At 42.3% G+C, this 16749-nt stretch overlaps 1 protein-coding gene across 5 annotated transcripts in view; it reads left to right on the top strand.

Moving 5' to 3' along the window:
• The window catches only part of CEP164 (centrosomal protein 164), a 38965-nt gene that overhangs the window by 8504 nt on the left and 13712 nt on the right, over window positions 1–16749 (top strand). For 3 of the 5 annotated variants that reach the window (XM_072155713.1, XM_072155712.1, XM_072155716.1), the window contains 14 exons: window positions 2325–2489; window positions 3595–3732; window positions 3855–3932; window positions 4041–4154; window positions 6065–6313; window positions 7279–7344; window positions 7555–7632; window positions 9980–10077; window positions 10161–10508; window positions 10997–11128; window positions 11924–12140; window positions 14587–14664; window positions 15832–15939; window positions 16264–16386. In XM_072155713.1, coding sequence (XP_072011814.1) covers window positions 2325–2489; window positions 3595–3732; window positions 3855–3932; window positions 4041–4154; window positions 6065–6313; window positions 7279–7344; window positions 7555–7632; window positions 9980–10077; window positions 10161–10508; window positions 10997–11128; window positions 11924–12140; window positions 14587–14664; window positions 15832–15939; window positions 16264–16386 — 1992 coding nt within the window. The remainder of the gene's footprint in view (window positions 1–2324; window positions 2490–3594; window positions 3733–3854; window positions 3933–4040; window positions 4155–6064; window positions 6314–7278; window positions 7345–7554; window positions 7633–9979; window positions 10078–10160; window positions 10509–10996; window positions 11129–11923; window positions 12141–14586; window positions 14665–15831; window positions 15940–16263; window positions 16387–16749) is intronic. The other 2 variants (XM_072155714.1, XM_072155717.1) reach the window with 1 other exon arrangement.

Below are 16749 nucleotides of genomic sequence, written 5' to 3'. Positions count from 1 at the left end.
AAGCGGCCAAGTTATATATATTTTGTTGGTCTAGTTATGTCACCGGGAAGAACATTCTTGTAGTCCAAAGTGTCCTTTGGGTAGATGTTTTAAAGGAAATCTACCATCAAAATCCAGCCTTATAATCCTTACTCATAGATCCAGGTAATCTGCTTATATTTGTGATCCATTGCCTCCTTTCTTCTGAAATCAACAAGATTATGCTAATGAGCCAAAAGGGTTCTTGGGCGCGTTACCCAAGCCCCTTCCCGATGAAGCTTCACAGACTGTTACAGTGCCTCTCCCTCCCCCTGCTCCCTCAGCATTTCCCTTTTCCTTCTGCCTTCCGTAATCTCAGAAAGTGGACGAGGAAAGTGCTCCTCCACAGTGTAACAGCCTGTGACGCTGCAGCACGGGTAGAGCCCTTCTGCCTTATTAGCATAATGTTAAAACTTGATTTTAAAAAGGAAGGTGGCCATGGATAACAAATATAAGAAGATTACCACAGTCACGGTGCCTGGATCTATGAGTAAGTGTCCCTGGTTTATCTGGATGGATTTTGATGGTAGATGGTAGCGCCATCGCTTGGAATTGGAGAGCTTTACTGTAGAGAACTCTTTCCTGGCACAAGGGGCATTAAAACTTCTGTTCTCAATACAACAGCTGAGCAGCGGAGATTTGCCTAACTACATTAGACCTGCACAAGTGACTTTTCTACTCTACTGTCAGTAGCCTCTGTGTAACCACAAATTTGTGTGCATTGTTGTTAGCAGCAGGACTGTGGAAATGCATTTATATTCCAGGATTGTAGCTGGATTCGGAGCACTATGGTGCACTTGTGTGTGAGATCACTTCAGTACACTGCTGCACAGCTGCTTTTCCTGAGAAACTGCTGTAGGATTCAAACAGAAGCTGCTACATAAAGGGGCAGGGGCTGTGCAGCAGTAAATAAATAGATCTCACACACCAGTGCACTAAAGACTTCCAAATCCAGCTAATAACACACACAAAAGTATGTTTATACTGATCTCCGGGGCCAATACCTAACACTGCAGCCTCATATGGTCAGAACTGCTGGCACTAAAATGCAAGACATGACAGATATGTTTGTACAAGTTATAGCTATTAGATTCCCGGGGACTAGGTTGTTCCAGGGATTATTTTGATTGGTGTTCTGATTTGGGAAGGATTTCTTCCATTATATGGCTTAGTGCCCACCTCATATTAATTAGTTTGCCATCTTTGGGGTTACAGGTAATACTTGATAGACTTTTACAGTGTTACTCTGAATATTATGGACTACATCTTCATCTACAGGGGCTTGTTCCTTATATAGGGATGATGAAGCTTACTGTAAATACGGTCTTGTGGGTCTAATTGACGATAGTGATTGTCCCTGTCCTTTTGTCACTTGAAGTTCTTAATTAATGTAAACCTAAAATTGGTTGTCAGGAAAAGTTTGAGCCCTCCATTAGGTGAGATGCCTGGTGTGAATTTCTCTCTGCGTAGGGTGTCTGTCTACAAACTGCCCATGAACATAAGCATTTTTTTAGCTTTTTTTTTTTTTAGAATTTTTTTCAATCAGTTCACATCTTTGAGGTTTTCACTAACTCTGATATTTCTGATATTGTGATTAGAATCATCTGAAACTTCCAATTAATTTTTTAAAGGCTTTTTTGAAGACTTATCTAACGTGTATGGGTCCTCTTGACTCATGTCAGATGAGATAAGGATCAAGGATTTTTATGTCTTCAACTATATTCTTCTGTTGCTGTCCCCCCAGATAGTTTTCATACATACTCATTGACCTGTAGGCTTTCTAATGATACTCAGGGGTGGGGTCCTAAGCCACAAGACTACTGTCACTGTTAAAGGGAATTTTTCAGTAGCTTTGACCATCTAAAGCTGCAGACAGTGTTGTGTAGCAGCCCTAGAGAGCTGAGTAACCATACCTTTTCTGTGTTGTAGTTACAGGAAAATTGAGGATTTAATCCAGCTCTGCAGCTCTTGCAAAGGCTCTGGGTGGGTCTCCCAGCTTGAAGAGCTTTCTGCTCTCTGCACTGAGCTGCTCCATAGCCCCACCCTCTGCTCAGAGTTGCAGCTATTTTGGTTGGCTATTTACAGCAGCCAATCAGAGCAGAGGGGAGGGGCTGTGGAATTCAAGAGTTTTCAAAGAGTAGAAAGCTCTTCAGGCTGAAAGACCTGTCCAGAGCACTTACTGTAGCTAAAAACCTAGATTAATTTTTCTTTATCAATTTATTATTGGCAAAAGTATGCAATTATGAAAAATATCTTTGACTTTGTTCACTTTGTTTAAACTTTTGTGTTTTTTTTTCTATCCATAGTCTTTGGGGACACCTCTTGGACCAGTGCAGGGACCCCTTGGTAGTTTGGCTCCTTTACGTGCAATGGGTGAATCTGTTGGAAGCAGTGGTGGAGTGCGGGGATCTCTGAGTAGCAGTACAGGGAGCTCAGGAGGATTCGACAATCTGTTGGGCGGCACTTCTACAGTAAGTTACACTGCTCATCATAGATAATTTCACCCCTTTCTAGATGCTGGTTGCTTTGTTGAGAGGTAAAATAACCTTAATGTGCTTAGAAATTGTGTTTTTGTCCTGAGCTAGGTCTAGCCTGCGCTCAGGTGCAGATTAAGACTGCCATGGGCCCTGGGCTGTATAAATATTATAGCCCCTACATGTCTGGGATTCTCTTCCTACTTGTGGTACTAGAATCGGCTTCTTGTGTACTGGAGGATGCGTCCTTTCTGCCTGATTTCATGCTGTGATTTCAGGACCTTATGGAGGACCTTCAAAGGTCCGGCAATAGCTCTTGTGTATTGAGAGCAGGAACAGATGTACAAGGATTTCATGGGTGAAGGTCCTTCTTGGTATAAAATTTGTTGGTGGTTTTGGCCAGCCATGGCCCCCTGCATAGTTAGGGCCCCTGGTAACCGCCTATATTATAATACACTACTGCCTGCGCTCCCCTCAAGAATGTAAATCCTTGCTATATTTAACCTAAAATGTGTGCCATAGTAAAAGACACTTAATATGCCCCCATCACCGAAGGAAAAGTCCCAAAACAGTTAAGTTTGTGTATGTTGTTTGTAGTAACATGACTGTAAAGAATGAATTGAGGCTGCAGCTCTACAAGTGCTATTTGGGGAGGTTCTTCTCCCTGAAGAGCTATATACGCTCTACAATGAGATACTCCTTGGTCTCTTTGCTTTCCTCTGAGTAACCGTTGTTTTATCCAATTTAGTGTCTCGCACTGCTGCCGCCCATTGCAGAATGGAAGGTCTGTGGAGCTCCTTCCCTAGTAGCACCTGAAGAGCTGCAGCCTTAGAATAAAAGTACATTTTTCACAGTCCTGCTTGTACTAACTACATGCACAAGTGTATTATAAACCTCTATCCAGGGCTCTTCAGCAGTTCGGCATGTTTGAAATGGCTGGCAGACTGTTTTCAAGTGATCTTTCTTCCATCCATACTTATCTAGGTTCTAAGTATTATATTGTCGTTGGACCTGTGGCACTCTAACAAAAGCATAGACCAGAAAACCCATTTCCGATAACTTTTTTTTTTTTTTTTCCCCTTTTAACTTAATTTTTCTGTAGGTTTCTTCCACACAGCCCCAAAAAACAGCAACATTTATGAAAAGCTCCACAGCAAAACAACCAGAAGAGAGAGTGAGCCTTACTTTACCGGGTCTAGAAGAGGAGGATGAGGATGGAGATCAGGAAAGTGAAGATCAGGTACTAGACTGGTGCTGATTTCTTTCCTGGCTCTATGAAGTTTAGTGAGACTTCTTAGAACCCAGATTCTTCCGAACTGTTTGCCTTCTATTACTAGGATGACTTGTACTCACTTCTTTTAGAGTCCACGAGGATCTGCTCGACTGCTCAAGAACTTGCATATGGACATTGGATCTCTGGGAGGCGGCTTTGAATATGAGGTAAGGCCTAGTAATCCACACTAACGCAACACGGCAGGACATGGGTCAAATTGGTAGAGAAGACTTGTCAAATTAGAAGTGGAAGTTCCATTTCTGTGTATCATTCAGGAGAGTGAGCGGAGAGATGAGTCCATAGCAGCCAGCTGCACAGACGAGGGCTCTGACCCAGAGTTACAGAACCTTGGAAAATCCGAGGATGAAGATGAAGAGATCCAACGAGAGGTGCCTGTGGTATATGACATCATGCAGCAGTGATGTCATGGACACCCTGCATGTGTGTGATCCCTCCTCGCTCACCTATAGTTTCCACCTGCCTTCCTATTAGACTTGTGCAGATTTAGAAGTCAAAGTGGCTTTTATCCAGAGAGAGAGAGACTGTAAGCAAACGTTCAGCATCACATTGACTATTACTACTGTAGTGGGAGTAATTATATGTAACGTGTAGCATCTATTTGTTTACTTACATCTATATTGGATATTACAGGACATAGTAACTGCTTCTTAGCATTATTGCACATGTATATCAATATCTCTGGTCTCATGAGGTTTGTACACAGAAAATTCCCGATCTTAAGACTTAAGGACCCCTTCCTTTATTTGCTGTAATTTTTTGTACTGCTCTCTTAATGGCAGTATAGGATATCTGCATTTGCATTATAATCTTAGGTGATTGTATAAACTGCAATTTCCTAGCATTTGCCAAATAAACCTTAGGACCTGGACTGTTCTCCAAACTTGGCATCCCCCAACTCCATTGAAGTCATTGACATTAGTTGAGGGAAAAGGTAACACTCTTTGGAGTCTAGAAATTAAGTTTACTATAGGTCTTCTACCAGCCCAGACCAAGACGACTTCCTACAGGCAATGCTAAGTTCCTGAAAGGGGCATGACTTATGATATGTCAACATAGGCTCAGAATTTGGCACAAAATTATGCCACAAAGTAATCCAAAAGGAGGTGTGAGCATTATATGATCTTTATGATAAATCGGGTGGCTTTTAAGACTGTCCAGGCCATGCTTTTATCTGTTTAAAAGCATACTTTTAAGCCATACTTTATCCATTTATCTAGCAAGTTATTATAACCTATGTCTAGCTTTAAACACAGGTGTTTCATGGAGAGAAAGTTCATATACTTACACAGTCCTTAGAGTTTTCCTTCTCTTCCTGAGTTCTGTCAGACGAAGGAACGAAAGTTCATGCTTACCCCAAGTCTGTGGAGGATGCGCTGTATAGTAATGGCAGAGAGGAACACTGGGAGCACTCCAGCATCCTGTTCCTGAGCTTCTTGAGCCATTACACTGTCCTGCTATGCCTCACCTTCTGCTCTCTTCACTGCTGGCTGCAGGAGTAAAAAGAGAGGAGAGGGATTGAAGGCTGTGTGCATCTGCTGTGCCCCCATCTCTGTGGTCAGAACTGCCATGTTCACCATCATTAATAAACCTTTATCAGCAGGTGACTGTAGTATTACTTTAATACTAAGGAATATAGCGCACACAGATTACGCAGTGCCGCACAGAGCTTACCAAATCACCCCCTGTCCCCATTGGGGCTCACAATCTAATCAACCTACCAGTATGTTTTGGAGTGTGGGAGGAAACCGGAGGACCCGGAGGAAACCCAAGCAAACACGGAGAGAACATACAATAGTTGATGCTCGCAGCTGACGATCCTGGTCTTCGGATCCACCATAAACCAATCAATACGACGAAGCTACAGCATCTAATTAAGTGAAAAGGTTTGTCTTTATTCTCCTGAGCACAACGTCTGCAATGTTTCCATCCTCCATGAATCTCCATGTAGAATCGAATTGTTCCAGATGTTATGCTCAGGAGAATAAAAGACCAACCTTTTCACTTTATTAGATGTTATGGCTTCGTCGTATTGGTTGCAGTATAACTTTAATCAACTTAATTTTATTTTTTGTCCAACTGATGTAGTAATTTTCGGCTTTGCACTTTCCCTGTACCTGTTCCGCTCTCTAGTGCTGGATTGTCCCATCCTGTGTGATGATGCATGATGGCCCTTGTTTTTTTGAGTGCTTTGCCTCTAGAATTAGTTCTGTGGTGTATCCTTTTTCTATGGCATTTGCTACAATTGCACGTTGATGTTCCCACTAATGACTCTCTCTAGAAGGAAGTAAAGGGGAGCCCGAGTGCGCGTCCTACTTCCCATTCCTCTGCTCAGTCCTCACCAGGACCCCAAGAATCCAATGTGATCAGAGGGGAGACAGATATACAGGAGGTGCACATTATGTCTCCTGCTGAACTGAAGGAGGGCTCTGAAAAAAACTCACTAGAGCGGGATACTAAGGAAGAAAACTCTGCCACATCTGTAGCTGGAGAACCCGGTTCCAGTATCGGGGAACCTGATGCCCAGGATGTAAGAGAAGTCCTGCACCCCTGTTTGATGAGTTGCACTAGTACTAGACATGTAGCTATTTAGTTGTGGTTGTACATGTGTTTAGGGAATAATAATAATTTCGGTCACCTGAATACCCCTTTACTATAGAGGACGAGGGGGTTCTTGTATGCACCTATCTGCTCTTCTTTTAGCTTCTTATGCCCTGTTTTTTTTTTTTTTTTAATGCTTTTAGAATTTTGCAAATGAGCCTGAGGGGCTCTGGTGTCCACTGGCCACACAGTGCTTTTGGGTCCTTCAAAGTGGACACATCTCTCCCAGCCCAATGGTCAGAGCAAACTCTTCCGTACCTTTGGTTTCAACTAATGAAAATATAATTTTTTTTGGAATTGTGTTGAAAGAATGAAGTTCTTTGAAAGTGATTGGCTAGACAGCCTTTCAAGATTGGATCTTGGGGAGGGAGCTGGGGGTCTAAACTTTAGGCAATCCTGCTTTAAAGCATTCCTGATGGCTGCACGTGGTATTGCAGCTCACTTGGAGGACTGGGGCTTAGAGTGCTACAGTATCAAGTATAAAACATTGAAGGTAATGTTGCACTTTTCAGAATGCTGAGTCAATTGGGGCGCCAAGAGATGGACTCACAGCAATCTAAAAGTTTTGTACTATACTAATGACCATATAAAACCCTACAAAAGACTTCTGAGATCCAATATTTTAAAAAATTGACAAAAATTTGTGATAAAGAATCTTCACACTGGTGATGTCTTCTCGTCAGAATTTAGCATAATAGATGGTGGGGCAGGCTGGTGCTTAATACCACTAGGGTGGTCTACTATGTTAGAGGAGATTCTTAGTCTTCTGTTGGATCATCCTATTGTATTATTTACAGTTATACCACTATAAAATACTTTCTGTTTAACATTTCTAAAGATTTGCAAGAAATTAATCTGTCTGGTCCAAGGCTCACCTTCTCGCTCTCATTGCAGGAATCTGAACCCAGTGAAGGTGTCAAAGATGTTCCAAAGATGAGCCATAGTGGACCAGGAACCATGGTGAGTGCCTGCTATAAGAAATATTACTGGCCTACTGTACACCACATACACCATCCAGGAGAACAGATACATTTACCTACAATATAGGTTCTTTAGGTTTGTGCTTAAGTTGAATTTGTATGTAAGTCAGAACTGTATATTTTATAATTGTAAATCCAAACAAAAAATGTTTTCCTCCCGATGAGGACGATGTATTGGTTTATTCTGCAGGATTTTGGACTTGGTAGTCGATCCCTGGAGAAAGTTCTGGACATTAGTGCACTATCACCAGGACCATTAAGTCCAAAGGTAAGATATACTTAAAAGGGATTTTCTGGACTGAAAATATATAATTTTCTTAATATCAGATTGTTTGGGGGGTCAACAGGGGGAAGCCCCTCTGGTCAGCTGTTTTGAACAGGACACTGTGCAGAAAACTCCCGTCTCTTTCTAGTGGCTGAACTGAGTCACTGCTGCTCAGCCCCATCCAAATGAATGAGTGCAAATCTGGGACGTTATAATATTTGAGTCCAGATGTCATACAAAGTGGTTGGATGTTTACAGGTTGGATGGGCAGACGTATCATCAGACTATACTTACTCTGCTATGGGTCATAGGTTTGTTCTAAATCAATTACATTAGAATGCTGTTCCTTAAAGGAAATTCTACCATCAAAATCAAGCCTGGTTAACTGGGGTCACTTACTTATAGATCCATGACTGTGCTCAATGGGGCAGATTTACTTACCCGATCCAGCGGCACGTTCTGTGTGGAGGATTCGGGTCTTCCGGCGATTCACTTAGGTAGTTCCTCCGACATCCACCAGGTGGCGCTGCTGCGCTGAAGTTCATCGGAATGCACTGAACTTCACCAAGCCAGGCTGGGTGCAGGTAAGCGCGTGTCCAGCTACACTTTTTTTTTTTTTAAATGCAGCGTTTTTTCCGAATCCGTTGTTTTTTTGTACGGCCACGCCCCCGATTTTCATTGCGTGCATGTCGGCGGCGATGCGCCACAATCCGTTCGCGTGCGCCAAAAACACGGAGCAATTCAGCGAAAATCGGCACAAAACAGAAAAATGTGGTAAATCGCCGTAAAAACGCGATTTGGGCCCTTAGTAAATGACCCCCATTGTATCTAACCTCAGATAAAGCACAAATACTATCATCAAGAACTATATTAAAGGAAGGGACACTTGGAGGGTGGATTTTTTTTAGTGGATTTCTGTTGAATTTTTTGTTTAAAATGGCATTTTAAATTCCTCTACCACACAGGTCAAAATCTGCGTAAATCATGATTATATTATTGGGCATTATCATCAATATTATAATTTTTTTTTCATTTGTGTTATTAGACACAGCAATTCTTTCATTCCTATAAGAACCAAAAAAAAATTAAAAATTCTTGCAATGAATGCATGTGGCCAATAGGTGGCGCCGTATCCTCTGTAGATTCTGATCCGTGATTGCAGTGTGTTTTACAGCTTTTGTTCCCGGGCTCAGCTGGATGACAGCTTTAGCAGATTCGGCCACCCGTGTACATAGCATTACCTGACCTGTGATCACTAGGCACGGGCAGGTATAACAGAAGGGGCACACCGCTCATTACAAGGCTGGAAAAATTATACGGGTCGGGTAAAATGAAGCTAGCTATTTATTAGAGCTGCAGGCTACGCGTTACACTCAGTGGTTTGGTGGGTTATCGTATAGCTTGCTGCAAATTACACGAATAAAACTGTAAGAACATTGGGTTAATAGACATTAGACGTATTTGTATTATAGGTGATGGCGTCTTTAATACTGCAGAATATGTTGGTGCTGTATAAATAAAGATTATTGTTATTATTATACATCTGGGTTGAGATATTTTAAATTTTTTTTTGATAATACCCCCAAATCACCCATGTAATACGGTTACTGCCCTCTTAAAGGGGTTGTCTAATTCAAGGCCATACAGTAACTATGGCTGTAACACCCATCACATGACCATAAATCACAGGGTTTTAGTGCATTTATTGCAGCTATTGGAAGTAAATGCAGTCATGTTGTGTCCTGATCCTGGGATAGCAAGAAATCTGTCATGTTTGGAAGTTTTGCCATGGGGGTGTCATGGCACCAGAACCATATTCACTTCCATTCAATGCAATGGAACACTACAGTATGCCTTAATCTTTAGGTTTGTATCGTGTTTCAAAGCTAGAGTCACCACCTAGCTCCTGCCCCTCGGTGGATAGCCTGCCAGCCCCTGCCCGAGTATGCCAAGCCTTTAATTATAAAAAATTAACACTCCGAGTCCTCACCTTTCTGACGCCCCCCCCCCCCCCCCAGGTCCTCTTCTTGCTTCGGTGCCTCTTTGAATACTTACGGTCCTTTGGCTCCTCTTCGGCTTGTTTGGATCTTGGCGCTTGGTCAGCACACACGATGACGTCAGATGCTTGCCGATGTCATTGTTTGTGAGTCGCTGGCATTGCGCAGGGGCCCGTATGTGGCACCGGAGCTTTGGAAGCAAGAAGAAGGGTGCGTCTGAAAGGTGAGTACTGTGTTACTTTTTTATTGACTCGAGTATTAGCCAAGTTAGGTTTTTTCAGCACAATTTTTTAAATACCTTAATGTTATGACAGATTTATCTATATTTTACACACCCTATGGCTTTTCCTTAGGAGGCGATAGAAGAAGAAGTGGATGAGGACGTTGAAGAAGATGTAAGTGAAGACGATCCTCTCGAGCCAGTAAAAGATCTAATGGAAATAACAAAAAAGTAGGTGAATTTATTTATTTTTTAACAACACCTTCTTGAGCAGTTGTATCTGGTTACACATTATTCTTGCTCTTTTATTATAGGGTTATTTCAGAAATAAAGCCAGTGAGTTCTATCCTGGATATAGACTCCACTAAGAATCAGTCCAGATTATTACCTGAGCCACACAAACATGGCAGCCAGTCCATGCTAAATGAGGCTAAAGAGTCCAAACCGAAAGAGGAAACTAGAAAGCCCATCACGATGCCGGAGAAAGGCGCGGAGGAGTCTTCAAGACATTCTAGCGATACGTCCGAAGTGTTGATAGCGGAAGGCAAGGCGGCGCTGGAGGAAGAGCACAGGCGAAAACTGCAGGAACTGAGAGACAGACTGCACAAAGAAGAGGAGGAGGAGAGCCGTCACCTGCATCAACAACAGGAGAGCCACCTCAGGCAAGTCCTTGTACATACCTATACCAGTACACGTCACTGCTCCCCAATGACAGTGACAGGTCTAGATGTGACGGAGGAGCTAGGGAACATTCGATTCAAAGAGTAATATTTGCTGCCATTCCATTGTATCACATGGAGCTACAACTCCCTATTTTGGCTCTTAGGCTACATTCACACGATGTATGCCCGACGTACCGTAGTACGGCGGGCATACATCGGCGCTGCGGAGAGGAGCAGGGGATGAGCGCTGCTCACCCCCGCCCCTCCCCATAGGAAGATACAGCGCACGGCGCTGTATCACGGGAAAAGATAGGACATGTCCTATCTTTTCCCGGGCTACGGAGCGGTACAGGGCCGTGAGCCCATAGAAGTGTATGGGGGACGTATATCGGCCGTATAGACGTCGGCCGTATATACGTCCCCCATACATGTGTGTGAATGTAGCCTTAGTTTGTAACATATTTTACATGGAAATATTTGCATCACAGGGCCTTGGAGGAACAGCTAGCGGAGGAGACGAAGAAGGAAGAGGACAAACTGCGGGAGTTTCAGAGGCAGAGATTGCTAAAACTGGAATCTGAGCTCATCCTAGAGAGGGAGGAAGAAGAAGAACACATGAAGTAAGGGGAGATTCCCAGGGACTATTTGTTACTTCTGCTTTGTCCCGTGCAGAGCAGATGAGAAAATTTTGGAGTCTAAATCCCGGCTGAGGGGTATTCATCATCATATGGGATTAAAGAGAACCTGTCATCAGGAGCCCTTTTTCTGGCTCCCTCATGGCTCCTATCCTCAGTCTCGTAGCCAGACCCATAGTAGTGGTTCCTGTGTATGCTTCAATCAGAGAGTCAATAATAGCTGAGCAAATGGCTATTAAAGGGTGGTATAAAAATATCAAAGAGCATATAGTCGCTCCTCTCTGACCCTTCAGTTCAGGCTGTCATAGCTTGTGTTTGTATACATAGGCTCAGCTGTGATGCAGCATCGATAACTGTGCACCTGCTACAGCAGCAGTTTCAGGCTGTAGTATGTGTGGACACTCCAATATGTCATCACTTTTGAGCCTGTGTATACAAACGGAGGTTGTTGGTGATGGATGGTGACACATTAAACTCGAGTGCCAGTCAGGGGGGTGTATATGCTCTTTGTTATTTTTATACCCTACTGGGGACAACCCCTTTTAAATGGAATAACAGCTTCCAGAGGTGGGGTTTCCACTATAGATGGGTCATAAATATCTCAGATGAGAACAGTCAGGAGGACCCCAATCACATTGATGGATCTTCCAACCTAAACACATTACATATTACTATATTACCAGTTCACATTAATGAGATGTTCAACTTTTTCAAACATTTTATTATTTATTTGCTTGGTCAGAGACTTATCTCCCCCACTTTTCTATCTGTTATGTGCAGGATTCGGGAAGAGGAGCTCAGGGAAAAGCGTGAGCAGGCAATCCAACAACTGGAGGAGTCTCAGGAGGAGAGACTGCTGCAGGAGAAGAATGATCTTCTACAGAAAATGAATAAAGAGACTGAAAATCTGCTTAAACAAGAAAGGGAGATGCTGCTACGGGATAGGGAAGCTGCCCTGGAAGAGCTGCGGGAGAAGCACAGGCAAGATACACAGGAGGTGAGGGATTTTTCTCCCTATAGATTACAGCTTTTTCTATAATATCAATGAATAAGGGCGTCCATATTGAATATTTTGTTTTAACTCTTGTATATGCTATGATTTCAGGTTTTTAATTTAATTGCACTGATTACCATATAGATTGGGCCTTCTGTTAGTGTGAGCCAAAACCAGGAGTGGTCAAACACACAGAAGAGGTATAAATATTTCCATTATCCCATAACTCTGCATAGTCGCTGGAAAGACTTGTACCTGTTCTGCCTGTTTAAACACTATAAGGGTACATTCCCACAGCCATATGCCCACCCGGCTGGATACCGCTGTGTGCTGGAGTGGAGGAGGTGACCCCTTCCTCCTCCATAGAGAAAAGCCCCGCTTATGCCGTCAAATTTGTGGCCACATATACATCCCCCCAGATGGCTATCTGAATTAACCCTAAGCAGAAGAAATCGGCTCTATAATTTGCCCTCTTCAGGAGAGTAATGGACGGTCACTCGGCAATTTCCGTCAGCTCCATTGAGATGTATGGAGAAGAACGTCATGCACGACCGTCTGCTCCATTACTTTTCTGGAGCAACAAGGGGTCCGACTGAGGTAACTGGGACCCCTTGTTTTCGTGATCTGTGGGGGTCTCATCACTGGGGCCTACCACCAGAAATCTTATTAAGGTACAACTAATGGTACGTTCACAGTGACCTTGTAAATCCTCATCCATCTTTAGCTAATCCTAAAAATATTTTCCACACTAAAATACAGTTTAACTATATGCTAATTTCTGGCAGAGGTTACTGGGGCTTGAAGTAGCCTCTGCAAGCATGGGGAACAAAGGCTACTCCATGCCCCAGTATCCCTTCCACCTGCTCGTTCCCAACTCATAGATCTGAATTTATGGTAGAACGTAAGCGCATGGCAGCGCCAGAAATAGTTGAGGACGCAATTCGGGGCGGCAGCGTGCCGGGGACAAGCAGGTGGAAGGAAACTCACACGCTGCTGGGGCGTGGAGTATTCTTTGCTACCCCACGGCCCGGTAGCCTCTTCCAGAATTTAGGATACTAGTTAGATAAACTGTAGATTAGTGTAAAAGTATTCTAGGATTGGCTAAGGATAAATTAGGGTTAACAAGATCACAGGGAACCTACCATCAGATCAAGCTTAATAGGTAGATTTCTGATGGTAGGTTTCCTTTAAGACGTTCCTTTATCATGTGCTGCGCAGCCTTCTTCAGTCCAGTAAGCATTACCAGATATCCATCAGTAGTGACTTGTTACAAGGTGTAAATTTCAGCTTCAGCTCCCTGGACATGACTTGGATGAATGATTTTGTCTATTTCATTACTTCTTATACTTACACACCAATTTTCTTATATGTAACCGCATTTTACGATGTCATAATATTACACCTGTGTAATACAGCTGCAGGGTACACATTATATACATCCCCAATTACAAAGTGACAAATCTCTGGTCAGGTGTATCCAAAATGTGCCTAAATGTAACATTATATAAATAGCGTGCATCATACTAGGATAATCAAGGAACTAATGAAATAATATGCAGAATTATATCGGGTTTCTTATGTTTCTCCTTATTCTGTAGTGTGGAGATCATATAAGCAATGTCCTTGACAGTTGTTATGATCTTACAAAAACCCAAAGCCTAAGGATAGGGAGCAGATGGCTCTTGCCTAGCAGACACCCCATGCTATGGTATGCTGATCAGCGGATATCCACAGAGGGTATCCCAGACGGGAGGCATCAGGTGCATATATACTGAGTATTGGATGTATACTATGTAGCTTAATAACAGCTGGACATACTAGGAAAATAGGCAACCAGATAAGGAAAAGGCTGAGTACCAGCGGCCCAGGAGCGAAACAAGAGGAAATCCTTCTAGTGGATTATTGAACTAACTATAACATTAATAAATATGTAAATTACTGTTGAACCTTATCCATTTTGATTCATTTTCTACAGTTCATTTATATTCTTGACAACACTTAAAATGTGGGCATTTACTTTATTTATCATCATGTCATATTCCAGTCCAAGTTTTTTGTGCTGATTTACTTTCCTAATATATCTGAGAGCTATACATACATTATCAACAAGAGAGTTGGAGCTTTTTTCGGCTCCTACAGAGCTCGGAATCTTATGTGTGAACAGGAAGTTACATGTTGACATTCTGTCTGCTTGGAGCCACCACTAGAGGGAGCAGACCTAATACTGTCTAATGATTAAGTACAATGTATTACCTGTATGCGGTGTGCTCTCAGGATGCTCTTAAATGCAGGAGAACTGGACGTCTGGATTATAAAACACATCCAAACTCTTTTGTTGGGAATGGGCATAGGAGTCTTTGTCCGTAGGAGTGAAGTTACTCTATCTGCGACTGCCACTTCTTTGCAATACCTGTATGTTCATTTTCTTTTCTTTTTTTTTTTTATCCAGGTTCTTCAGACTATGGAGAAAAAACATTTGGAGGATCTGGAGCAGATAAAGGCGGATGTTCAGGATAAACATGAGAAGGTCAGGACAGGAGGCATTTTGGGCTATTTTCTCATATATTTTCTTACTTCACTGCCAATCATCAGATGTAATACGCAGAGGAACAATAGGAGTCAAAATTGCCATAAAAGCCACAATGTCATCTTCATTAATTCATATACAAAGCACACAATCAACAGAGACTCAATAGGTTACAGTAAGCATTAGTATACTGCACACCCATCAGGGAGAAACCATGTTAGTCCCTGCACAACGGTCTAACACCACCACCATTATAACATGAATTAAAGGGGCTGTGCAAAACATGGTAAACATGAACTGTAAGGTCCACTCTATATTAGAATATTATATTAGAGTACATTTTTAACCTTATATGCAGCATTTGAGTTAAATAGGGGGACATAAGGACATTGCAGAAGTCTATGTAAAATCAACTGAAGGACCTAACCCGTTATTGGTGGACAGTCAGGAGTGCCCAGGAGACACCAACACTTGTTTTGTGTTTGGATCACTTCCTCAGGGGGTTATTTGAGATAACTCAGTGCTTATGCGTATAAGGCCCCTCTCACACTGACGTTGTGGGGATGTATATCCGGCTGCCTATGGCGCCCGGCCATGGTAAGCTGATCACATATGTTTGTCACTGTACCGTGCATGGGAAAAGATAGAACATGCTCTATATTTTCCCATGTTTACGGCCAGGCGCCATGTCTTGCTATGGGGTGGGGAGGGGGGAGCGGCACTTACCCCTCCTCCTCTCCAGCGCTGGCTGTGTGCCCAGCCAGGTGAATTTAAGGAATATAATACAATCTAAAATAGAGTGGACCTTTGCACAGCCCCTTTAATTATTTTTATAATGGTATATGGTGGTGTTAGACAGTTGTGCCAGGACTAACATGGTATCCCCCATAATGGTTGTGCAATATACAATTTCTTACAGTAACCTGTTTGTATTTGCTTTTTAGAGGAATTAATAAAGATGAGATTGTGTTTTTGATAGCTATTTGGCTCCTCTGTGTATTATGATGCTGAGGAAGTTGTTTTTATGTTCCTTGTTTAAATGCTTGAGAATGTTGTGTTTAATGATCTTTAGATGTCCGATACATCTCTCTATCTACAATCCAGATTTTATTTACTATACGAATTATAATAATTCTGAAACTAAAAGAAATCTTGTTTGTGTCTTAGGAAGTGTCTGACCTGCAGAGAATAAAAGAGAAGGAGGATGCAGCAACACCCGGAGAACTGATCCTTGCTAACAAGAAAAAGACCCAAGTGTTGGACTTTGAAACACAGGTATCTATCTATCTATCTATCTCATATCTATCTCATATCTATCTCATATCGATCTCATATCGATCTCATATCGATCTCATATCGATCTCATATCTATCTATCTATCTCATATCTATCTATCTATCTATCTCATATCTATCTATCTATCTATCTCATATCTATCTATCTCATATCTATCTATCTCATATCTATCTATCTCATATCTATCTATCTCTCTATCTCATAATTATCTATCTACCTACCTATGTACACATCAAACCAAGCTTCCAGTCACATGTAGATATATTTAACATCCAATAACAGCAGTTCTAATCCTCTATGTAGATGATGGACCTCCTGCAAGAAAAACGTGAGGCCTTGCAGAGAGACCATGAAAGAAAATTGGAGCGTATGAAAGAGGATCATGAACAGGCACTGGAGAAAATGCGCAATCAGCTGGAGGAGGAGGTAGGTTGTGTGAATGTATCCTGTGCAGTTAGATACGAATCAATGATCCCTCACAGTCCTGTGCAGAATTCATACAATTTTTGGACTTGAAGTGAAGAATTAAGATGATCATAAACTGTTCCTCTTACACCCCTGCAAAAACCTACATAGTGGGAAATATGCAAATAAGGTTTACAGGATGGGATAAGATTAACGGCGCCTCTTTTTACTACCTCGTATGGAAGCTCCCTTAACAATCAAGCCTGACTTTCAAGAAGCCCAGTAACATCATCTGGGATAAAAGCCAAACCAGTTTATCTATTTCAGAAGTAACTGATTCCTGTACACAGAGCTGTTTCGATGTGGTGGCGTCTCTTCAGTACA

This window comes from Engystomops pustulosus, chromosome 6 (assembly GCF_040894005.1).
Source record: "Engystomops pustulosus chromosome 6, aEngPut4.maternal, whole genome shotgun sequence".
Lineage (NCBI taxonomy): Eukaryota > Metazoa > Chordata > Amphibia > Anura > Leptodactylidae > Engystomops > Engystomops pustulosus.
This window is presented reverse-complemented; position numbering and strand designations above follow the sequence as displayed.